The sequence below is a fragment of the Chionomys nivalis genome, chromosome 13 (assembly GCF_950005125.1).
Source record: "Chionomys nivalis chromosome 13, mChiNiv1.1, whole genome shotgun sequence".
Taxonomy (NCBI): Eukaryota; Metazoa; Chordata; class Mammalia; order Rodentia; family Cricetidae; genus Chionomys; species Chionomys nivalis.
Genome location: NC_080098.1, coordinates 50,863,395 through 50,888,746, shown reverse-complemented (window position 1 = coordinate 50,888,746; position 25,352 = coordinate 50,863,395). Strand labels below are relative to the sequence as shown.

Genomic DNA, 25,352 nt, shown 5'->3' with positions numbered 1-25,352 from the left:
GGCGTGTGCCACCACCGCCCTGTTTCAGCGCTTCTCTTGTACCTCCTGGGGTTACATTCCAAGATGCTGCCCCCACAGATGATTTGTAACATAGACGGAACCAAGAGCTCTACACACACACACAGGCACACACACACACACACACACACAGTCTAGAGTGGATATACTGGACAGGCGATGTCTTACAGTTTGGGTAGGATGGATGGGCAGCACACTTCACTGTACCACTTAGAATCGCAGGGAATTTAAAACTCATGACAGAATGCTACAGATAATATTAACGAACTTATATTTCAGAAAAACAGAAGGAAATAGTTTGGAAGTTTTCCTCATGAGGAAATGATACATGTTGGAGACTGGGGGAGATAGTTCTATTGGCAAAGTGTTTGCAGTACAAACATGAGGATCCGAGTTCTTTCCCAGGACCCAAGAAAGCCAGCCATTGTGGCACATCCCAGCTCTGAGCTGGAGACAGGAGGATCCCTGAAGCTTGTTGGCCATCCAACCTAACCTACTTGGTGACCTTCAGGCCAACGAGTGACCTTGTTTCAGAAAACAAGGTGGAAAGCAACTGAGCAACAATAGCTGTTGTGGCAGACATGTTTAACCTGATTTGAACATTATGCAGAATAGACACGTACTGGAACCTTACTTTATCCCCCTGGAATGTACAACTTTTATGTTTTAATAGATAAGCTAAAAATAAACTTAAGTTATAAGGCACTATAGATTATGAATTAATTATTTCTGCAATTTTTCGCTTAATATTTCACCTAATATTTCCGCAGCTGAAACCACAGAGAGTGAGATCATGGAGAAGGGACAAGTGTATGTTCATTGGGAAGGAAGCAGCATCTCCTTGACACATTTTCAAAACAGCAAACTTGGAGGATGGAAGGTAAAGTCTGATGCCATTGGTATCATACCTCTAATCCCAGCACTCAGGTAGAGGCTACCCTGCTGCTAGTGAGGCTAGCCAGGGTTACACAGCAAGACCCTGCCTCAAAAAATCACAATAACTATGGAGGCCCAAAACTGTGAGCCTATTTCCTCCATGTCTGCAGGTCGGAGAGTTCTAGCTTATTCAGAGTTGTGGACAAGTGTGGCTACGCATCCTGACCTAGGGTGTGGTTGCTTGGTCTCTTTGGCATTAAGATGGTCCATACAGATAGATTTACTCCAGCCTGACCAATGGTCAGGATATTCAGGTATACTTCTGCTCCTTGGACACTTGGTCTAGGGTGGGTTCCTGCCTAAACAACAGAATGTTAACGACTTGATGTCTCAAAGTTGAAGCAAACTGCCCTATTTGCCATTTGTATCCTGTTAAAGCAGTCTTTTGTCTTCTTTCCCCTTTTGTGTTTGGAAAATTAAACGCAGGTGAATTTCAGTATTCACTCTCTCCCGATACTACCCTATGTTTCTGTTTTATTATTTTTAGTTGCGTCTTTGTGCTCTTTGCTTGTTTCTTCTAATCCTCATGCCCCTGCTCTGGTAAGTGGTATTTGTCCCCAACAAACACCCAAATAAAATACCATGTTTGCTTAAAGGCATTGATTCCTCACCTGGGTCTACAAGGTAATTAATTAAAAGCAGGGTAAAAGCTGGACTTTTCCATCTTCATTTTGTATCATCTTTACTTTGGACTGGATTCCTGCTCAACTCTGGTTGTAGGCATGTTAAACATTCAAGGAGCGTCTGTTTAAAGGCTGGTGGTGCATAACCAACATAACCAGTCTTAACCCCAGCACTGGTTAGTTTTATGTCAACGAGATACAAGCTAGAGTTATCAGAGGGAAGGCAGCTTCAATTAAGAGGGAGAGAGAGAGGAAGAGGGAGAGAGAAAGAGAGGGGAAGAGAGAAAGGGATACAGAGAGAAAGGGAGAGAGGAATAGAGGGAGAGGGGAGAAAGAGAGAATGAGAAGAAGAGAGAAAGAGAGAGAAAGGGAGAAATAGAGAGAAAGAAAAAAGAGGAGAAATAAAGAGAGAGAAAAGAAAGAGGAGAAAGAGGGAAAGAAAGAAAGAAAGAAAGAAAGAAAGAAAGAAAGGAAGGAAGGAAGAAGAGAAAGAGGGAGAGGGAGAAGGAGAGAGAGAGAAAGAACAAGAGAAAGAGAAAGAAAAAAAGAAAGGCTAAACAAGGCAGAAAGCAGCACCCCTACCATGACCTCTACATCAGTTCCTGCCTCCAGGCTCCTGGCCAGTGTGAGTTCCTGTCCTGACTTCCTTTGATGAACTGTGATATGGAAGTGTAAGCTGAAAAAACCCTTTCCTCCCCATGCTGCTTTCGTCACGGGGTTTCTCTACAGCAATGGTAACCCAAACAAGACAACAAGGAGCAGTGGTGACATCTTACTGTTGCCTTTTACAGTGTTCTGTTCCAGACCCACATTGTCCCAAGCCTAAAGCCAGCTTGGATTCCAGGAACGGCAGAGCCTTACAGACAGATCACCCCACGAGATGATGTCCCCCACCTAAAAGCATGGGCCATCATGATTCTTCAGGCTACCTTGCAGAACCAGAACTGAGAAAACACCAGATCACACCTTGACCAAGACCGCTTAGTTATGCAGACTTCTAGCCTCTTTCCCAGTTCCTGCTCTACTTAAACCTAAGACTCATGTCAGTACCTGGAAGACGGGAGGACAGGCTTCCTTTTCACCTTCTCCAAATGGCAATTTTGTTAAAGACACATTCCTGCCTCTTCACCACCACCTCTTGCTGCTTTCTTAGGGGTGAGTGACTACACCGGGCACATTGGAAGCCATGGAGTTGAGCCTCTGGCTTGGGACTCCGGTTACATCAATATAAAGCTGTGTATTCTGCTGTGGGTAAGTGTTGTAGGCCTGCAGTCCTGGCATTGCAGGGGCTGAAGCGGAGGGATTGAGATCTCATGTCCTGCTTAGACTACACAGTGGAACCCCGTCTCAAAGCAAAGCAACACATAGCAAAAATTAAAACTGTGCACTGATGTATGCCATGAAACTGTCTGGAAAAGCACAGACTTGGCCTCTTGGTAGTAGCCTCGGCAGATGGCTGGCTCTGTTTCGACTCAGTCCTTTAGGGCTTCCTTATGTAAGACTTGCATTAGGTATTTATTCCCTTTGCGGAAAGAAAGAACGCCAGGCATTAGAATACATGAAGATTGTCCAGTCATCTTCCCCCACTCCAGCACTTCTTTGCGTCTCACCTTCATCAAGTCAACAGCATCCTTTGCATCCCTTTCAAAAAAGTCCAGTGGGAAGTCTCGAACTGGGGGTCTGGACTGTCCATATCCTCGAGGGTCCCAGGCCACCACTGTGAAGCGCTTCTTGTTTAGGTTCTGAAGTTGTGGTGCAAAATCGGTGCTTCCACTTCCTGAAAACAGCCACCGGGTTACATTCTGAATGTTCTCAGTGTCACCGACACACCAGAGTGAAATGGAAGCGATACCAAAACACAGTTCCTGGTTCTTTCTCTTCAAAGCTAGCCAAGGAAAGCTGCCCTGCAAGGGCGGACTCCACCCAGAGGCGGATTTCCACGCCTTGTGGAGTTAGGACCGGCCTCTGAGCTCCCCCTAGTGGTGATTTTCAGGAAGCGAGGCTCAGGACCCGTATTTTTGTGGCTCATTTGACGGCCTTTCAGTGTGATTCTCTCCTACCGATCCATTGAAGGAATTAACTAAACTGTACTGAAATGAACTTTCATATTTGATAGTTTCCGGGTTTCCTTTCTCTCTCTTTTCTCTAAAGAATAATTACTAAAAAAAAGATGGAGACCCCAGTGGCATCCAGGTAGAAGTCCAGATGTTTTCGTTTTCATTAAGGTAATATAAATGTGTTTATTTATTAGAGTTTATTTTATTTTTTTTAGCTACAATCAAAATAGAGGAAAGCAAATTAAAGCACTGAAACATGCATGCTTAGGAAATCAAATCATAGTTTATAAAACAAATGAGCCTATGCCAAGAGCCTGTTTCAGCCCTGTCTGGCAAGCCCCCTGCTCACCAATCAAGGTGTGGTGTGCTCACATCCACTATGTGTGTGGAAGGTCACTTAGTAAGAGCTCCAGCAGCAGGTGTACTTACTGTGCAGGGTTTTTTTTATTATTATTTCTAAGCACCCACTATCCAGGCCACAGAATAGACTGGAAACACACCCAGTCGAGCTCTAAAGCAGACCAGTGGATTTCCAGCCCTTGTCTACTGGTCTCTCATGGGAGCTTCTTGTCTCTCCCTGATCTAAAAGGAACTCTCCTGGAGGAGGGGAGGAATTAGGGCAGTATTAGAGGGGGTAGTCTAAAATTATAGATTCCCAAATGAGTAAACAATTGCATTTGAATACCAAGAGTGCTACAAACATTTTGAGAATATGCATAATTATCAGTGTATGATATCAGAGTGACCCATGGGTACTGCGGGACAAGGCAGGAGAGAGACTCCCACTGTTCCATTTTAAAGCTTTAGAATCATGCTAATATTTTAGAGAAATGAAAAATTATACTGGGTGTGTGTGCTTTGTGTAGCTAATGGCTGCAATGTTGAAATAACACAATAATAATAATAAATAACATGATAAATTATTTTTACTGATGATTTAACTGTATGTCAGCTATTGGAGTAAATATCTCCTTGATTACAGAAGCTTAAGAAAAAAGGCACTAAATGTCCCAAGGTGGGACTCTATCAGTGGAGGCCTAGCAAGGAGGACTGAATGCAGCCTTTAGGAGGAAGAGGCAAGTCACAGTAAGTATATACTGGGATTACATAAATACCTAAAAAATAAAGCAGCAACTCTACATGCCTTAGAAATAGATTCAGAATGTTTTGAGAGATCACTGCAAACTCCCTCTGGAACTTTCTATACCTGGACTGCTGTTCTCTGAAGTTAGACTGAGATTCAGTGGGCTCCAATATGCTCTGTACACTTCAGAAAGTGATGTGTTCATCTGATCTTGATTTTGAAAAAGACTTTACGATGGCTGGGGATAGCGCCACAAACCTGACCTCTCAGTATGTATGAAGCTAAGGCAAGTTTGAGCTATAAAGCGAGACCCTGCTAGGAAGCAAGAAGAAAGAAAAGTCTTTTAACAACCCCTTTCTTTTATTAAATAAGTCAAACACACACAACCCTGCTTCCTGTCCTGGGCTTAGCACTTCAAGTCTCATATTCCAGAAAACCTTCGGATATGAGGCAAACTAACAGGTATGGCTGGTCACCAGCTTCATCTTTGGAACCCTCTTTCTTTGGACTCTGTCTCCTTGACCCCTGCAGTCCTCCCCAATAGCAGAAAACGATTTTACAGTGTGTTTAAATGTGAGAAGAATGGGTAAAAGAATAAAACATTAATACAGTAGAAAGTTATTTACTTTTCCAAATCACTCAACTCTGAATGAGCAAGCATTCATTAAAAGCCTTCAGCAAGCACTGACATGAGTAATCGATGCTTGGCATCTACCGTCATAGTACATCATGGGGGATCCACAGCCTGCAGAAACAGTCTATTCAAATCCACACATACCCAGCATCCCAGGGAGCAAGAGGACTGCATGCTCCCCTTCTCCTGTTCTCTGGTAATGCAGGTGAACGCCATTAACAGCCACCTTGGCCGAAGTCACTGCAGTGCTGGAAGAGAAAGAAGTCCCCGAAGGAAGACTTAGTTGTGTCAAACTGGTGTATTTAATACGACAAAGCATCAGTTCTCGTGCATGAGTGAGCACTGGTACCCCGCTCAGGCATGCTGCACTGCTTTGATCTGTGCCTCAGCTTTCCACCAAGGTTGTGTCCCTATAACAGACTGCAAATCTGAACAGCGTCTTCCTGTTTCGAGCCAGTGAAGCACCCACTTGCCTGCTGCCCTGGTTAGATTTTTTTTGTATGTGTGTATGTATGTATGTATGTATGTATGTATGCTTGCATGTATGCATGTATTTATATATTTATTTGCCAAGTTGACACACAAGCCACCATCATCTTAGGAACTTCAGTTGAGAAAGTGCCGCCATTAGATTGGTCCAGAGGCAACTCTACGGGGCATTTTTAAAGATTCATGACTGATGTGGGAGGGCCCACTGTGGGTAGTGCCACTCTTGAACTGGTGGTCCTGGGTTGTCTGTTCTAGGAAGCAGTAAGCAGCATTCATCCATGGCCTCTGCTTCAGTTCTTGGCCTTATGGTCTTCTTGCCCACTTCCTTGATAGAGGGCAGTGACAGGCAGGATGTGGAGGGCATGCCAGTACAGTTGCCAAGAAGAATGGCTCTTCTTCTTGTGGATTGGCAGTAAACTTAAGTCAACTACTGACTTCCCTTTTTTCTTCTACGTTCCACATCCCATCTCTGTCCTTGGTCAAAATGATCACCCATAATGTGGCACTGTTTGATAAAAACAAGTTTTTTTTTTTTGTCTGATTTGCTAAGTTCAAGTAATAAAGAGTACTGCAGGCACACATGGAATCCCAGCACTTGGGAGGTAGAAGGACAGGGATTGCCACAAGTTCAAAGTCAGCCTGGCATGTATAGAAAAACCCTGTCGTAAACAATAGCAACAAAATTAACAAAGAACGTGGGTGTGTGCTGAATATTGGTGCATATAATATTAGCATAGAATTTCTGAAAATCACATGACAAAATTGGGATATAAGAAAGCCCAAAATAAGCTAGTCTACACAAACATTAGAGGAGCAATAATAAAGGCATTAAGTAGCAGCGAGTGACATCAATTTGTTTTTGTTAGCATTCTATTCCTTCAAAGAACTGCGTTTTACTCTTAGGAAGGCTTTAAGCAACTCAGAATCAAGATGGATGCAAATCAACACATTCTGCTAACAAAGGCTCACTTGAACATGTCATGTCAGCACTTCACACGCTCCCAGCCCAGAACGTGCGCCCTAACAAAGACAGGTTTCATTCAGCAGGCGTTCACACGCTCCCAGCTCAGCAGGAGAGAAAACAAAGACACAGAGGATTTGATCAGGGATATGCTGGAGGCTCCTGAGCTAGATACAATTTCCTTCCGGAGTTTCTTGTTTTATTAAATGAAGCCACCCCCCTGAGCAGCTGATTAGTGTATACCGGGCTCATGTTAGCGGTAAAGCACACACAAGTGCCGTCTCCTCCCTTTTACCGCTCTTTCTGCACTAGAGCTCTTGGGGGGAGGGGGCTCCCTTCCCTGCAGTACCAAGAACATGCTCGTCAAAGCCATTTTGCGCTATGCAGGTATTTTGGACACTTTTTCCATTTTCCTCAACGCACAGAGCCAGTGGCTTTCGGGAATGGTGCTGCTGCCGCAGCCCTGGGCATCAGTCTCTCCCCGGAGCACTGGTTCACAAAAACCTTTTTCTGAATTCTCACTGCCTAACTAACAGGAGTAAGGAGACGCCAGGTGGCTAGAAACTGCGGCATGGAAGGATCTGCAAAGGCTTGGAAGTGACTTTGGTGGGGAGAACAAGAAATGCCATGTCAGGTTGGGCAGAGGTATCTGAGAGGAGAGGAAGGGGTCTTTTGTGAAGAAATGCCAAAGAAGGCATTTCACAAAATGCAGATAAGAACACTGCAGGGCAGCATTGCTGGAAGACCATGTGGCATGCTCATAAGCCTGTGTCCAGCCAGGCAGAGTGAGAGGACAGAGGGACTGGATGGTATGGGGGTCTTCAGTAAGCGGAAATGGTCCCTGCTGTGTCAACACAGGCACCCAGTGTGCCGCCACACCAGCGGTATGGGCATCACACCGGCCCATCCTGCCAAACACCTGATTCCACTATCCAAGGCTGGGGAGGAGACAGAAAATTATTTAAAAACAAAATTATTAATCTTAATAAATTATTAATTTCAAACATAAGGAAAGGTTTGTGGCTTACTTCCACAGGCATACATGATACATCAGTTGGGGTCATTTCAAACCCAAAGCATCGATTCCAGCTTGTCAGGAGGTCTCTATGACAGTGGTCAGGCCTTATGCAAAAAGCAAAGTCCATGTGGAGAGGACCAGGCCTGAAGCCCAGGCTTTTGACAGCCCTAACACTTGTTTACTTCCAGAACTACATTCAATACTGGATTGTTCAACTCTCAGATAGGAACAAAGACAGAAACCCTGAGAAAACTTCAAGAACAATCTACCCCTTTCTTTTTGGCCATCAGAGTTTCTTTTCTTCCCTTCCCTCCCAAACTTCCAACAACCTATCTTCTAACCATGGTATACGAAGCAGGTGTGTTTATGAGATTGTGTTGAATTTTACAAAGTCCCACGACTAGTACAATCCTGAGAAAAACTCTACCTCTGGGGCACTAACTGCTTCCAAAGTCACACCTTGCAGGACACCAAAGGCATGTCCCTCTGAAGCTTAAGGCTAGCAGGAGATGGGCAGATACAGCTCAGTGCTTACTGTGTGCTAGTGTGTAGCCTCCACTGAAGGCGGAGTGGTGGAGTTCAGCCAGTTCAGCCTACCTGAGCTCGTTTCTCCTCTTATTTCAGCAGAGCTCAAATGCTGAATGCAAACCACTGGGCAGCCTTCCAAATCTGTGAACCCAGGCTGCACAGCTCCATAATCTGAATGGGAAGTAGGCAACTGTACTTAGCCCAATAGGCCAGCAAGACTGAGTCAATTTCTTAGAGAACTTAAGGCTTAGGAGTCCCCAAAGTGTACCTTCCTGTCTCGTGTGTCCTTAGCTCCCACCTGCGAATTTTCTACATGGTACCCAGAGGGGGGTCTACTCGCCTCAGACAGGGAGAGGTGGTTGTGTGGGGAGGCTGGGGAGAACAGGTAAACCAAATCTAGTGCTTGCTGCCAGGCGCCTGCACTCTATGGGCACATTCCCCGTCTTTCATTTCTGAGGTGCATGGTGAATTTACTCTAACATTACCATAGAGAGGCTGAAAGTTGCTGGGAAAGCTAATTGGCTGATCACAGGATTAGCTAATCCAGCCCAGGGTGAGCATCTGAGTGTGCAACCGGAATCTTGGCTTCAGCACCTTGCTTAGAGAGGAAGGTGGGGATTGCTTAATAAATAGGGGCTCACTTTGAAAGTCCTTACTGCTTATCCCCTGCTTCCTAGCAAATGACTGTGAGTCAAGCATCAGCTACTTCATTACACGAAGTTTGATGACTTCTTTTATATACTATTATTTATGTATATATATTATTTATGTGCTCACTATTTATATCATTAGTTGTATTTGCTAATTGTTTATTCTGTTCCAGGCCTTTCACAGTCCTTGTTTCAAATACAAATGCTGCAAGGCCAGAAACTCAGAGAGGCTGAGTTACTTGTCTGTAGTCACACCGACAGTAGGAGTTTATAATGCAGCTACTTAAACTATTTGAACTCATAACACCATGACCTCTTCAACCTCAGGGCAGAGCTGAATCCTCAACAGGGCAAAGTGCTGGGGTGGCATTCAGTCTGATTGCGAAGCAGGGGGTGGAGGCAGGCCTGAGAGGAAGGATTGGACCTGATTCTCTGGCGGGGTTGTCCGATTCTGCAAATTATTATTGTCATAACTGGCCTTCAATCCCCCACAGAGAATACTTTTTAATAGTTCACAGAGTCCATGAAATAAGAAAAGGCTCAGAGTTCCAAGCAGTGGACTGACAAGCTAATCTGCACTACACAACCCAGCTAGTTGTGGGCCAGACACTGGATGCGAAGAGGTTTGCACAGGACTGCTTCGAGTTGTAGGCATGGGGACTACAGCCTGGTTTCAGAATTAACCAGCAGAGCTGTTTCTCAGATTACAGGCCATACCAGTATGGAACTGTATTTCTAAAATGGCAGCACAAGACCCCGGAAAACCTTCATGGAGCTCTTTCAGGACAAGTGATCTACAGTGCAGCTAAGTGACTAGGACTCTCGACATCCATGACGTCACCAATGAGTATGACATGAACACACCCTGGTAGCCTCTTCTCAATCCCTTTCCTGCAATCAGGAAACTGGATAAAATGCCTGCTGTTTGCTGGTGATTTACACAACCACAGCCACTGACGTGTTTTTCCACCTGTATATAAAAAAATGTGCTAAAGTCACATAACCCTAAAACGAGAGAAGAAACCTGAATTAAATATAAAGCCGAAGAGCTACACAATCATGCTAGGAATGTTTAAAAAAAACTGGTTCGATTTTCCCTTCTCTCTGCTTCTGGATTATGTGCTCAATCCACCCATTATGTGATCTGGGCAATGCCAGCCCCTAGCGTCAATGGCCGACTGACAGTAAACCGCACACTCGCAGTGGGCATGCCTGCATGTGTACATGATAGGATATGCTCAGTCTGAGGCTACTCTATCCACAATTTCTGCTCAGATTCTCTTGAGACAGAGCACCATTTTCAAGACAGCAGGTCTCCACTGTTGTTGTTGCTTTATCCAAGGGCGGGAGTGGAGCGTGGTGGGGAGTGGAAAATGCAGTTTCCTGGTCATCACTACACACCCATATCACAACTTCTAGCAGGGGGACCTGAGTCTTTGATTTTACACAGGTTCCCAAACAGTTTCTTCAGCACACTGAAGTTCGAGATTAGCAAACAAAAGGACTCAGGAAACGTGGGCCCTGTGACTGAAGCAGGTTAGGCAAATTTCTGAGGAGGCAAGGAATAGTTACTGTCCCCAACAACTAGCTAACCGACATCGGGTTTGGGATCCGTGAATGCCAGCAAAAGAACCTCCCGGTCCCTTTCATCTGCAATTAGGGGTTCTAGAACTGAACCACTGCCACAGAAGTGCTTGCGCACTGGCTCTGCGGGATCTGGACGGGGTCTGAGGAAGTAAAGGGCCCTCGGCACCAGGCACCAGGCACACCCCCGCCAGCGGCCGGCGCCCCAAGCGGCTAGGAGCACGCTATTACCCGAAGTCGGCTGCGGGCTCCGCTTGCGGCACGCGGGTCCTGGACTTCAAGGGCGAGAGGAGCAGCCGCAGTCGCAGAGACGCAGGGTGTACCGCTGCAGTCGCCATAGCTCCAGGTCGCTTCTCCTAGCGGAACCGCGCGTGCGCCCAACTGGATGCCATCCTTCAAGTGCCAAGCCCGAAGCTACGCCCCTGGTAGGCCACACCCCTTGTTTTAGGCCAGCCAGAAAGGAAGCGTGTTCTCTCTTACAAACCTAGCTCTCAGTGTGCATAGTTCAGTTGGCACCACTCCTTGCTTGCAATTGCTGTGGTGTCCAAAACTATGGAGAGGCAGGGCTACCTGCCGGACATCTCGGCAGGGAGACTATTGTTTCCTGCTTTTGTAGAGAAACGGTCTCACGGTCTCACGTTGCTTCAGTTGACCTAGAACTATGAGCTGATGTTGATCTTGAGCACCGGATCCCCTGGCCTCATGCTGGGATTACTGGCCTGCATCACCTATCTATCCCTCTACCCTTGCTGCTAAGCAAAATGGCAGCAGGCTTTTAGGTTACCCTTGTCAGCATTTATTATGTCAGTCTTCAAGAACTCATCGTTTCTGCACTGCATTGTGTTAACTTTCTGCACCACCGTGGCACGCATTTGAGAGCAATTTAAAATGAGGAAAGGTTCAGGGTTTCAGAGCTTTCATCCCAAGGTCATCTGGACCCGTAGCTTTGGGCCTGAGCAGCACATGATGGTAACAGAGGTACTTGGCAAAGGCTGGGAAAGAGAAGGTGGGGTGGGGAAGGTTGTTCAAAAGAAATCGTTCAAAAACATGTTCCCAGTGACCTGTTTCTTATAGCCAAGCTCCACCTCCTACAGCCTTCCAATAAAGCCATCAAACTATGAACCCATCAATGAATTACTCGGTTGATTATATCAGATCCCTAATGATCCAATCACCCATCGATCGATTGTAGGTTAAGCTTTCAACATCATATACAAACCAAAACTATCACTTTTGTGCCAGGCACCTTAAAATGCTTCACTTTATTTTTAATCTATATATAACTCTCCTCCATTCCCACCTCTTTACTCTCAAATTATAGATAACAAGATTATGGCAAGGGAAGTTAGGAAGTCTTTCCCACACGGCTGCGGAGGGGTACTCAAGCCTGCTTCGTTTCATAATGCTCTGTTAAGACAACATACCTCTCACAACAACAATACTTGCTCTTCATTCTTTATAGTCAGCTGCTTATAAAATACCACCATGGGGCTCCCTCTTCTGTTTTTTTTTTTTTTTTTTTTAAATTTCCTCCCTTTTAAAGCAAGAAAAACACGAAGCCCACTTGGTCTCCTCCTCTCTTCTCCTTCCTCAACTTCCTTGACCCTAAAGCCTGGAAATAAAGAAAGAAGCAATTAGTTCATTGGCTCAATTTTTGGTAATATCAGGAACTATGAAACATTATCAGACCAAGTTGCTTGATTCTAGCCACAAACTGGATGTCAACCTTTTAGATAACTTTGTAAATTGCTTATACCACGGAGAGCAGCCCAGGATAAAGGTAGCCTTGCTTGGATGCTCAATCCTCCTGCATCAGCCTTCCAAGTGCTGGGACTACAGCAAAGAACAGCCAAGGAAGTGCTAATACAGTTAAAGGAGCATCCAGATGTGTGGACAAGAGTTGATATATTATTAAAACTTGTATTGAATATGAACACAATGGTTTGGAAAGTGTGGCTAAAAAATGAGGTGGAAGATTCCTCCAAGGAACTGATGCGAAGGAATAAAAAGCAAACAACAAAACACAACAATAAAAAACTATGTTGTTGGTTGCACTATCAAGATGCCATTTAGCCCAACTTGAATAGAGAGCTGACTCGCATCAGTTGGCCTCTGACCTCCACGTGAGCATTGTAGCTCACGTGCACACAAACACAAAAACAAGAGCCACAGAGTAGGTGGGTTACTCATTTGTGAACCTTCATTAACTTAAAGTAAAATGATTGAAAATATCTATCCTGTTAGATAGGTTACATCTTTTTGTAAACAACTCATTAAAAAGCAAAGAAAAAATTCATCAAGATAAATGGTTAAGATGTTTTTGAGAGCCGGGCGGTGGTGGCGCATGCCTTTAATCCCAGTACTTGGGAGGCAGAGGCAGGCGGATCACTGGGAGTTTGAGGCCAGCCTGGTCTACAAGAGCTAGTTCCAGGACAGGAACCAAAGCTACAGAGAAACCCTGTCTCGAAAACCCAAAAAAAAAAAAAAAAAAAAAAAGATGTTTTCTTATTCCTGCGTGTAATTTCACAACAGATGGAAGGCAGGATCACACAGCAAGTGGAAAACCTATGCTTGGGAGTAACTGTGGAGCTTCCGCCCTCATTTCCTGGTCCGGCTTCCCTTGCTCATCTGGTTTCTGCCCAAGTATAGAAGTGGAACTTGGCTTCAGAGGTAAATGTGGCTTTTCAGGGTGGCACTTAAGAGCTGACTTGAAGGAAAGGCCGTTGAGCCATGTGGATTCCAGTGATGTGGCCTCTTGGGGAAATATGCGTTGCTTGGGAGACCTCACTATCAGCATAATGTAATGACAAGAAACGCCAACATGAGCAGTATATTAACACAAACACCATTCAGTACCCCATATTTAAAGTATAAAATTTTATTTTACTTTTTTTTTAAGAAAGGTTATTAAAAACAGAACCAAACAGTACTCTGGGTTCTGAGAACAGGGCTAGTCGTCCTGGGCCCTCAGTGTCCTGGTGGTCGCAATCTTGCTTTTTTCAATGATGTGGACAATGACAATCAGGCCTGGCTTGCACCCCAGGCCACAACATTCTGCATAGCTTGGAAGGTGGTTTTAAATAAGTGCTATAAATCCATGTTGGGCTCCCGGAGAGACTCCCACATCCCATGCACTTGTTTGGAACAGGTACCACTGACTACAAAGTCATTAGTCATCATAGGCAGCTGATAAGGGGAGGAGAGCACATGAAAGGCTTAAAGAAGTCTTTGGGCCTAATCTATTAATGCTAGCTCTGTGTAGCTGGTTCACAACCTTTCTTGTACAAGGAACTGGACAGCATACCCATGAGGGTATATGGCTTCATCTGCTGACTGTCCTTCAACTCATACAGGTTCAGCCACAACTCAAGGTGCCAAGCAATTGTCTGGATGTCATTGGTGAGCCTGGACAGGAAAAGACCTGGAAGTCTGTGGTCACAGTCTGGGCCTAGATCTGAAGTACCTATCGTCTGCAACGGACCCACAATTCTTCCCTTACAGAACACTTAATAGACATGATTTTAACACTAGGACCCTGATTGCTACTGCAATTCCAAAACCAGCTCTGGCTTCCTTTGCCATTTCCCCCCACAACTCCATTAAAAATACTTTCTAATCCTGTCTTCTTAAAACAGCATTAGAATAGAGGTTAGGATGAAAGCATTTAAAGACTATCCAGGTTCCTCCAGAAAGCTTGGAACCTTCTCTGCTCCAATTCCCTTCCAATGTGCATACTCTATGCAGTTAAGGCATGAACCCCGCATGTGTGACAGGAGAACTGAGGCATATAAAGTTACAGCAGGGTCCCTCCAAGAAATATGTAGCCATGTCTGGAGACATTTTTGTCACATTTGGTGGGTGAAGTTGACTTGTACTATTGGCATTCTGTAGATGGAGGCCAGGAATGTTTCTAAATATTCTACATAGTACAAGACAGGTCAACAGTGGAGGATGAAGTGCCAACTAGTGCCAAAATGCAAACAAGGACAAAGCTGCTTTGCAGCTCACTCCAGGAGTGCCATGTATCTGCTGAGGCTGCAGGAGGTTCAGAATCATAACCCACAGTTGTCAACCAGACACCGGAATCTTTTCTAACAGTCAGATGCCTGTCGCTGCATAGCCTCTGAACAGAAAGTGCCCGCAGTGGCTGTAGTTGGCCCAGGCAGTCTTCTAGTCTTCCACTCACTCCTGGGTTGCATGTGGGCTTGCTAAGGGCACAAAGACTGAACTCTGAAGCTGTCCCTTTTTAACTCATGGCACACAGAAGAAATATTTTCAGTACATTTTTCTGGGTAAACTGAGGAAACAGTTCTACAGTGAGCAGTGCTGAGGTTCTGGCCATATCCAGGAAGAGACGACATTTCCTCATGAGCATTTCCTGCACACCAGTTCCCTCTGAGGGGTGCACAGGCTGGAGAACGGCATGGAGCACCAGGATGGTACGAGAAGATGTAAAATTTCACACTAGTATTTACAGTAGTTGCAATCAGCAGTTCTCAGTGGTGAGAGCTGGATAGTGGTGATCTCCCTCTGTCCTGCAGTTTTTCCTCCTCCTTGGTACTCCTTAACATTTCCTCTTTAACTTTTATACACTAGAATTGCACATGATTCTTAAAGCTTCAGGTGACAGCACAGCATTGGATGCTAAAGTTAACAGATCCTATAGTTTTAGGAAGGACCATGGCTATCATCTAAGGTACCTATCTGGGCAGAACTTTACTGCACTCAGTGCCTGAAGGAGGAAGTTAGTGGGCTTTACATTCTTTGAATGTTTTTTCCTCCCTCACCCAAAGATAACCGTAGGAAACTGAGCAAACAGCCCAGTTGAAGACTATGGCACAGGCTGAGCCGAAGCCCATCTGTCTCCTCCAACAGCTCTTCTCTCCTTTTTAAAACCCAATAGGTTATTCTTTTTAACAGCCCCCACCCCGCTCCATTCTGGGCCATTCAACAGTCTTCATGCTTGTACTTCCTGAAGAACCACCGTGGGCTTTAGACTTCTCTTTTCCTTCTCCAGTTCCAAAATGTACAACAGGTGCAAGAAAGAGTTCTGAAGGGCACGGGGCAAAGGGGCTTGTGCACCAGGCGAACAGTCTGGCTCCCACTGCCACGGCCGGCCCTGGCCTAGCTCTGGCTGGCCTGTATCAAGTGGTTCAGCAGGTCTATCCTGCAACACTGGTGGAGTGCACAGGCCAGCTTTCCCACTGTGGCCCCCCTGGTGCCTTCCCGCATCAGCCACTTCTGGAGCATCTGGTAAACCTTTTCTTTCAGCCCGTCGCGTTCATAGTCGTGGTCAATCTCATCGATCTGAGAGTCCGTGAAGCCTAGCTTGCGGGCACAGTTTTTCCACTGCCGTCCCAGGTTTTCCCTGACAGGGTTCAGGTGTTTATCAGTCAGACTACTGGTGTTATCTGTCAAAGAGAGAAGAGAAGATGCCTTAGGCTACAGTCCATTTGAACATTCTAGTGTCTGCAACGCTGAAATGCTACAGGAAAGAAAAAAATACCAAGAGATGCAAAAAAGATAACTTTTTGTTTTGTTTGAGGCAATCTTGCTCTGTAGTCCTTTTGTCTCCTGGGATTATAGGTGTGCACCACCATGCCTGGTAATAACTGTTATTGACTTGTTGGACAATACTTAGCCTAACTGCAGCCATTATGAGGTCTTTGTATGACTTAAAATAGTGTTCCTTTCTTCTTAACAGATGTGCACCTTCCTGAGTCATAACTAAAGGCTTCATGAACAAATCTGCTACATGGATGTTCTAGTCAACTCCCACCTGCAGTCCTGTTCTAGTTAAGACTACCTGGATGTCACGGGGGTGAATTTTTGTTTCTTTGGGATATTGTCAACTTACGCATGGCCACCCATCTCTATACAGTTCACATTCCTCTTAACAAGGACCCTGAGACCAAATGTCACCCTCATTTAATCACAATGTCTTCCCTTATCTCTCAGAGCATGAGGCACATGAGGCACATGCACTTTTCAAGGTTTTCTCTCCCTTCAAATTGCCAACCCATATATATATATATATATATATATATATATATATATATATATATATATATATATCCTTTCTCTTACCCCTAGTTCCATCATCTTAGACTTTCAAAAAAAAATAAGGGAATACATGAAAATAAGAAATGGCCCGGGGTGATGGCGCACGCCTTTAATCCCAGCACTCAGGAGGCAGAGACAGATGGGTCTCTGTGAGTTCAAGGCCAGTTTGGCTTACAAAGTTCTAGGACATCTAAGGCAGAGAAACCCTGTCTTGAAAAAGCAAATAAGAAAAGAAAGGGGAAAAAAAGGGGGGGGGGAGTCATCATAACAGCCTTTAGTCCTTATCCTACTTCAAAAGGCTGAATTTCTAAGGAAAAAAAAATTCAAACACCTCATTTCCCCCTCAGCTCCCGTTAGCACTACCCCAGCACAGAATCCGTCAACTCTGGCAGCAGTCTAAGAGCCTTCCGGTAACTGCAAATTGCCAGTCTGTAGGACAGGAGCCCTGGGTGTCAGTAGAGCCACAAAGGTCACTTCAGTTCCTCAAAAGCCAAGAACCCACCTCTTGGGCATTTTAAAGGTCACTCTTCCAATGGGGTGGTTCAGCACCTGGCAGAGTATGCAGCCTGTGGGCCAAGTCTGGCTCCTGCTTTCTGTGAATAGTTTTGATGACCATACCTATACGCATTGATGTGCAGACTATCTGTGGCTGCTTCTGCACTTCAATGATGGAGAGGCCTCAGGGCAAGCAGAGCCTTGCCTATTACATGCCCCTTCATAGAAACAAAACAAAATACACACACGTACACACACACACACACAAAACCAAAACTGCCACCTCCAAAGTTAATCAGAAAGCTGAATTTTAGTTCCTTTTTGGACAGGGTTTTGCTATAGCCAGGCTGACCTGGGACTCACCATCTTCCCAATTCAACCGCCCTAGCGATAGGGTTACAGGCATGTATCACTGCCTCATGGCAGGAAGCTGTGGAGACCTATGAGAGCTCTTGCTTTTATTACGGAGTGCTATGGGGGCATGGCCTTCTGTGTTTTACAGAATTCCTTTGCTGTGGAGCCAAGGGAGTCATTTCCCCAAGTCTGAACAGGATCATGGATAATGATGTCACGTTTAATATTCACAGTTAGTGTCCTACATGTTCAACACACATTGACTAGTATAAGCTTCACACCACCACCACCAATAAGATACTGTGTTAAAAAAAATGGCTAACAAAGGATTAAAAATTACCGAGTAAGGACTGCACTGGCTGGCTCAACAGCTAAGAGCACTGGCTATACTTGTTTGGGTCTGCTCCAGCACCCACATAGCTCACAACCATCCTAACTCCTGCTCTAAAGCATCTGATGCTCTCTTCTGACCTCTGTGGGCACCAGGTGTGAGTGTAGTGCAAGCAGACAAAACAGTCACACATAATATATACCTAAAAAAGTTATTGAGGAAATACAGGATAACTTTCAGAGAGAATCTTAAAAGAAAATTTAAGTTTCTATTATGTTCCTCTCAACAAGTAAAAATGGTCAAGAAGTGTCTAAGTCATAAGACATTGTATCCTTTTTTAAAAATCCCCTCGAATGCTGGGGACTCAATTCAAAGCTTCAAGCATTGCTAGGCAAGCAATCTCCTATAGTGACATCTCGGTCCAACAGTGGTCCTTAATAAGTATTTTTACCGAAGATGGCAAGGTATTTGGAAACTGATTCTTCTTTGCACACGTTGTCTGGTAGTTGTGAACTCGGGCCAAGATCCATATAATTGTAGTTTCCAATTTGAACACCAGAACTATTGCTTATAGTGTATCTTATGGACTCATCTGAATAGAAAAAAAGACATAGGTTAGGTATATGAAACTGAATGCAAGAGAAAAATACATGGCATGTAAAGGTGGAGGACTTTATTACAGATGTTCATATGTTTATCCTATGACACCCTAAATAGGCATTTCTTTAAAATGTGGCTACTTGACTTCAAAACCATTATGATGCCTACCATTGGGAAAAAAAAAAGACATCAGTGTTGGCAAGCATGTGGAATAATAAAGCGCCCATACGTTGTTGGGAATGAAAATGGTATAACCAAAGTGGAAGACAGTATGGAGTTTTCTTCAAAATTAAAGAAAGAATTACCATATGATTCAGTCATTTCATTTCTAGGTATGACATGCACGCACGCACGTGTGTACACACACACACACACTTTCTCCCACACACTGCAGAGAAAGACTGACTGACTGACTGACTGAGATTTCTACATCCATGTTTACAGCAGCATACTCAAAATAATAGCAACCCAAGTGCTACTTTATTCTCCTTTCCCATTTACAGGTAGACACACTCTTCTTATATGGAAGTTAAGAGTTAGAAAGCTCACATTTGTTAGGTCTATCAGAGCAGAGAAGCAAGCCAAAGAATCATGTCTGTGAGATCCTCTTCAGGGTACAGTAATTCCATGACTCATTGTGAACTGAGATTCCCCTTACTACTGGCAAAAACTCAGCATCATTAAGAGAATCTATTCTTGGCAAAACTGGGGCTTAAAGACAGAGTGAGAACTCTTGCAGAAAACTAGTAAGATTGGGCTACTCATATGGAGACAGGACCAGAAAACGACACATTAAATATTGGTGATGACTGCTTTCCACTCATGCAGATTCAAGCTTTCTGAGGAAAGGAGCACAGGCTGCTTGTTCATGTTACAGTTCTCCAGCAGTCAGGCACAAATCAGGAAGTGTTAGAGAAATTTTCATTGAATTAATCATGAATGAATAAAATACAGCGGTGACACAAAACATTTTGGCTGCAAACTCAAAGGAAACAGAAGGACATCCCACTCATAAGTATATGTACTTATAGATCTTGCTTCATACCTAATCTAACAATGTGTTTTCCACAAAGATTACAAGAACACCTACAGAAAAGGCAGAATACTTTGGGGAATTTGTCATTTTGAAAGACTAATTGTTTTGTATCAAAGAACACAGAGCCTCATGCATGCCAGGCCAGCTCTGTACCACTGAGCTACACAGCCAGTTCAGGAAGTTCTGTGGTTCACAAAGCTTCCTCTACATCTGCTGATTTCAGGATTGCAGTACAGTTAATGCTAATGGATGACATCAGGGTAAGATAAGGTAGCATGGGGACTATTATTTGGTAATAATGATGGATACTAAGTTACTTCCATGCCAGTGTATTAGAAACTACAACTAGCTTGGATTTCACCAGAGAGAGCTATGGAAGATGAAACATACCTTTCTTACTACAAACTGTACTCTATATCTACACAAGAAACAAAAATACCTAACACTTCTTTCTTAGCCTCAGAAGACAAGAATAAAGATAAAAAGAATATAAGAAAATACTTTCCATTTATTGGAGAGGCTGGTATCTCACACAGGATAAAGAGAGTTGCTTATCAGTTGTAAGTGTTGTAGGATAATGCTCTTGTAAATTGTAAAGATTTGTCACTCCTATTAGTTTAATCAAATGTTGATTGGCCAGTAGTCAGGCAGGAAGTATAGGTGGAGTAACCAGACTAAGGGGATTCTGGGAAGAAGAAAGGCAGAGACACAGTCACCAGTCAGACACAGAGGAAGCAAGATGAGAATACCTTACTGAGAAACGGTACTACCAAGTCATGAGGCTAAACACAGATAAGAATTATGGGTTAATTTAAGCTGTAAGAGCTAGTTAGTAATAAGCCTGAGCTAAGAGGCCAAACAGTTTGTAATTAATATAAGCCTATATGTGTTTATTTGGGACGGAATGGCTGTAGGATTAGATAGGATAGAAACTTCTGTCTACATATTATGATCTATAATCCACACTTGCAGGCATCCATGATGGGTCACAGATCAAACACAATCACAGTCCATGTGGTCTGAGGGAGACCATTTCAAAATGAAGGCTGTAGCTACTTGAAAGCTCTGAGTAACTTGCTCTTTGTCACCATCAATAACTTAGAATTGATGACAATGCTTCATTTTCAGGGGAAAAAGAAAGGATAAGACAGGGACTATTAAAAATCATTTACCTGTTACGGGCAAGGAGATGAATGGAATGGTAGGTGTGCTTCCTGGTAGGTTGGTCTCAGGTACCGGAGTTTTAAAAGTATTGTACATTTGGTTTGTATTTGACCCAAACAAAACTCCTGTACCTGCAGGTCTAAACCCATGATTATATAATCCATTGTTCCAGAATGGCACTCGTGTTTGGCTGGCTGGCCCTGACAGCTGGTGTGCTGCATTTCCATAACAGGGTGGGCCGGGATCAGAAAGACCTCTGGCCGCTCCACTCTGAACATTCTCATGAGGTCTCTGCGGTGCAAAAGGGTCATGGGAGACCCTTCGTTTCCTTTCCTCCTCTCTGCTATAAGCCACTTTCTGCTTTGGCTGCGGTTTTGCCTGTTTCTCTGTGAATCTTCCAAAAGCATGGTAACCGGCTTCCTCTTGGAGTTTAGCCTGCACACTGCACTCATTCTCTTCCTGTGATTGTTCTGGAGAGGAAAAAAACCAGGACTCCTCCACAGGTCCCATGTGGAGTCCCTGGGAGCTGTGCAGCGAACCAGGCTGTTCTGCAGTAGGAAAGAAATGATCAATATGAAAAGTAAAATAAAACTTGAACATTTTCATGAACCTGTCCTTGAGTGACATGCTGAAAATAAGAATCATGAAAAGCATATAACAGTCCCCTTCCTATAGGGTTAGTATATGATTAGCAGGAACCCTGTCTGTAGGGGAAAAACGTGGGCATTATCACAAGCAACAAAACAGAGTTTTGCATGGATGGCTGAGGCAGAAGGGGACTTGCATTGGATTGAGATGGTGACTGCCATCTTGGAACCATGTGGGATCTAAAAAAGTAGCAGCTTTGTCCTGTGCACATTTTATTGTTCTTTTGTTCTTTAAAAGCTCACAGAAAGGCAAGAGAGATGGCTCAGTAGTTAAAGGAACCTGCTGTTCTCACTGAGCACTTAGGTTCAGTTCTCAGCTCAGGACCCAAGTCAGGTGGCTCACAAGAACCTGGAACTCCAGTTCCAGGGGAGCTGATGCCCTCTTTTGCATACACACATCATATATATGATTATATAAAATATATATACATATACGTATACACACATACACACACACACACACAAATTGTTTGTGGGAGTGCAGGTCATTACATCCATGACTAGATGAGGTTTGGAAAAGGTTAGGTAATTTGCTTCAGATCATATGGCTATGACCTTGGTATCTCACATGTCTTCCCTTCTGTTGTAATAATTTAAAAAAAAGCACCCCTCCATGAATTTGAGACCAACTTTTCTGGAGTGCTCTGATCTCAAGGACTCTGCACCCACATGGGTCCCCAACTTCCTCCTGAACTGTCACTGTCTTCCTGTGAGATGCATCCGATTGCATGCATGAGGACACTGTGAATCTGGTGAGCACATAGTTAAGAAGTATTTCCAAGATACATAACTAGATTTTAGAGTAGGCATGAATTCTTTTAAGGCAGCTGTTGGAGCTTACATTTTCTTCCAGTTTCCATACGGATTTCAGAAGTATTTTAGGGACTCAAATGAATGGCAAATGAATAAATGGAGACATTACCTGAATTTGACCTGCTTGGAGGCAAGGGTACACAGTCATTCTGGAGAGAATACATTCTCTTCAAAACTGCACTTTGATCTGGATACTCTTTCTATAATTGAGAAGATACACAGACACTTTAGCAATGGGCAGAAAATTATTCTGAAAAGAATCAAGCTCTTTACAACATCAAGACATTTCATATATAAATTTAATAAGCAGTAATCTTTTCTCACAAATTAAACATTTTTCCAATAGATAAAATGATGTCAAATTAACACAGTTAACTTATATTTCCTAATTTCAATAGTTACCACAAAGCTATAGAGTTACATAAAACAGATACACAGATCAAAGGATAAGACTAGGGAGTCTAAGAAATACTCTCCCACCCTCATTATATGGTCAACTGATGTTTGACCAGGGTGTCCTGGAGCACTCAGAGCCAGAAAACTGGATACACACATATGCAGAGCACCTGCATCTGCTTCCTAAGTGCTAGGATTAATAGTGTGTGTTAACCATGTCTAGCAGTTTCATACATTTTAAACATTTTTGCAAAAGTGATTTTCTTTTTATAGCTGTTTTTTTATTACACAATGAATTTAAGTAAGAGTTTTGAAAAGTCACACAATGCAGAACACGGAGTCATTTCTGCGTGCCATTCCCTCCAACCTTCTAGACTGTTCTCTATGGGGAATCCTTATTCAGAGTGGGATGCCCAGTCCTTTTCTCCCTCTAGACACTGGTGTGCACACTGTAATGCATGCAAACATTTACACACACACACACACACACACAATTTAATGTGAAGGGAGTCGCAAAGTGCCTTTCTGTGACTCTTCGTTCTCACTAACAAGTCTGGAGGAGCCTTCCGTGTCATTACCTTTCATTTTCGTCTCTTATATTGGTTGTGTGGGTTTGGATCAGTCATGATTTGGGGCATCTGCTTAAGACATCGGCACTGTTTCTGAGTTTTTACTTGTCAACTGAAGTATAAGCATCTTTTGAAATAACATGTTTGAGTGTGTACGCTAGGACGGGCTCCTAAGGCTGAGTGTGCATACACGGACAGTTTCCTAACATTCTAAACACATGTGAGGAGACAAAATCTAAAGGTTATTTATCATCCAAGAAACTTCACCAATTGGGACATCTGTATTTACCAACACTTACTCTCACCAATTAATCAAAAACAGTTATCTTAGGGATAAAAAAAAAATTGATTCAATTTGTTTTTCTGAGATACCAAATACAGTTCTGAAATTTGCTGATCAGTGACATGGTATTTCTTCTTATGATGATAATTCTTGTTCAAAAACATTGTTTTAGCGACTTCATTTGTTCCCTGGGGTGGGTATGTCTGTTTGCTTCTTTTTCCCCAATACTAACTTAAGCTTGTTTAGCTCACTAGAGAATTTCGGTGGGATTTTTCCATTAGTATTGTGTTCTATACATCAATGACATTAGGAAAGCTAACAACTTTATCAGATTATGTGCTTCTTTTAATCCATAACCTATGCCAGCATTTATTTACCTCTCTCTCATGTCTTTCTGAAGAGTTTCTCCATGTTTGCCCATCTGCAGACACTCTGTATCACCTGGTATGATTTGATTTCCCTTGTTCCTGGTAAGGCTACTTTTCTGATGCAGCTGCTGGCTGTTTGAGCGTCTCTTTGGTGATTTGTTGACTTCGGTATTTGTCTCTGTATTTTTGTTGCTGTTTGTTTTTATGGTTGTTTTTGAGAGTCCTGCTATATAGACTTGGCTGGTCACAAACTCAGAGGTCTACTTGCCTCTGCCTGAGTATGTGCTGCTACATCTTGCTTCTGTCTATGATTTAATGCAGTTGTCTCTCTGAGTTGTAAGATTCCTCTGGGTCCTATGCATTTGAGTCCTCTGGAGTAGTCAGGGCTTTTAATCACTGAGCCACCTCTCCAGCTTTATATTATAATCATTTTAAATGTTTATACATGTTAATTTAAAAAATGTTCTGTGTTTCTGAAAAGTATTTCAAGGTTAAGTGTGATGGCTAATTTAACTGCCAGTTTTACATACTCCAAAATCACCTGGGAAGAGTCTCAAGAGAGAACTGCTTGCACTAGATTGGCCTGTGGACAAGTCTATGGACACTGTCTACCCTCGGCTGGCCTATGGACAGATCTATGGAGGATTATTCTGAATACTAAGATCAGCCCACGGAGGGCGGTGCTACTCCCTGACAGAGGATTTTAGGGAGAGGAAAAAGCAAGCAGAATACGAGGTGGGTGTAGGAATTCATTGCTCTCCACTCTTGACTGTGGATTACAAGGTAACCACCTGCTTCAAATTCCTACTCCCTTGACCTTCCTGGAACTGTGAGCCAAACAAACCCTTTTTCCTTTAAGTTGATTTTGTTAGGGTATTTTATCATATTAAGAAAATAAAACTAAGGCAGTAGCTATTTGGAAGTTATCTGATACAGAGATTTATATTTATATTAGGTTAAGTGTGTTTAAAAGTGAGTTTCAAACAGTCTAAATCCTTACTGATTAGTTGGATCTGTTTGCTGTATCAATTAAAGTGAGATGTATTACCATCTCTAAGCATGGCTGAGGATTTTTCTATGTTTCTTTGAATTCTCTCAGTTTTTATTTGTGTATTCAAGGACATGTTACCATGGGTATGTCTTTATCTTCCCGTGAACTGAACCTTTTTGTCATTACCAAGTATTCCGGTGTGAGGTAATGCTTTTTTGCCTTAGTATCTACTTTGATTATCATATGTCTTCATTATCATATACATTTTATAGTGTAAGAATCCCTCCAAAGTCTGTAAATTCTTGCTAGTTTCTCTATCTACCCACCTCCCACTCACCCACCTACTTACTTCCTTGAAAATCAGTTTGCTTGCTTGGTTTCTTTATTGAAGTTTCCTTTTCACATCTATGGGTGTATGACTCTAAGTAAGTTATGGTAGCACAGTGATGACTAAGGAGAGTGTGTGTGTGTGTGTGTGTGTGACGCGCACGCACGCATGCATGTGCGCACACAGTAGTGTATGCAGGTTTCTGTTCCTCTTAGTGGGTTGGCTGGAAACTGAACTTTAATGTACCACTCTTACTCCAGATACTAAACTCCCCACTTCTGCCTTAGATGTTGTTGCCACTGAGAACTTGGCACAAAGGAAGTAGATGGAGG

General features: G+C 43.4%; 2 protein-coding genes and 1 pseudogene across 6 annotated transcripts in view; all 3 read right to left on the bottom strand.

Moving 5' to 3' along the window:
- The window catches only part of Bphl (biphenyl hydrolase like), a 33,308-nt gene extending 22,336 nt beyond the window's left edge, over positions 1–10,972 (bottom strand). The window contains exons 1-3 of one of the 2 annotated variants that reach the window (XM_057787021.1): positions 10,814–10,972; positions 5,497–5,600; positions 3,188–3,354 (exon numbers count right to left, since the gene is read on the bottom strand). In XM_057787021.1, coding sequence (XP_057643004.1) covers positions 3,188–3,354; positions 5,497–5,600; positions 10,814–10,920 — 378 coding nt within the window. In that variant the 5' untranslated portion in view covers positions 10,921–10,972. The remainder of the gene's footprint in view (positions 1–3,187; positions 3,355–5,496; positions 5,601–10,813) is intronic. The other variant, XM_057787022.1, reaches the window with a different exon arrangement.
- Positions 10,973–13,532: 2,560 nt separating this feature from the next.
- LOC130885532 (proteasome subunit beta type-3-like) lies at positions 13,533–14,943 on the bottom strand (annotated as a pseudogene).
- The window catches only part of Ripk1 (receptor interacting serine/threonine kinase 1), a 32,006-nt gene continuing 20,656 nt past the window's right edge, over positions 14,003–25,352 (bottom strand). For all 4 annotated transcript variants that reach the window (XM_057787565.1, XM_057787562.1, XM_057787563.1 and 1 more), the window contains 4 exons: positions 22,195–22,285; positions 20,634–21,173; positions 18,277–18,417; positions 14,003–15,993 (listed from right to left, as the gene is read on the bottom strand). In XM_057787565.1, coding sequence (XP_057643548.1) covers positions 15,707–15,993; positions 18,277–18,417; positions 20,634–21,173; positions 22,195–22,285 — 1,059 coding nt within the window. In that variant the 3' untranslated portion in view covers positions 14,003–15,706. The remainder of the gene's footprint in view (positions 15,994–18,276; positions 18,418–20,633; positions 21,174–22,194; positions 22,286–25,352) is intronic.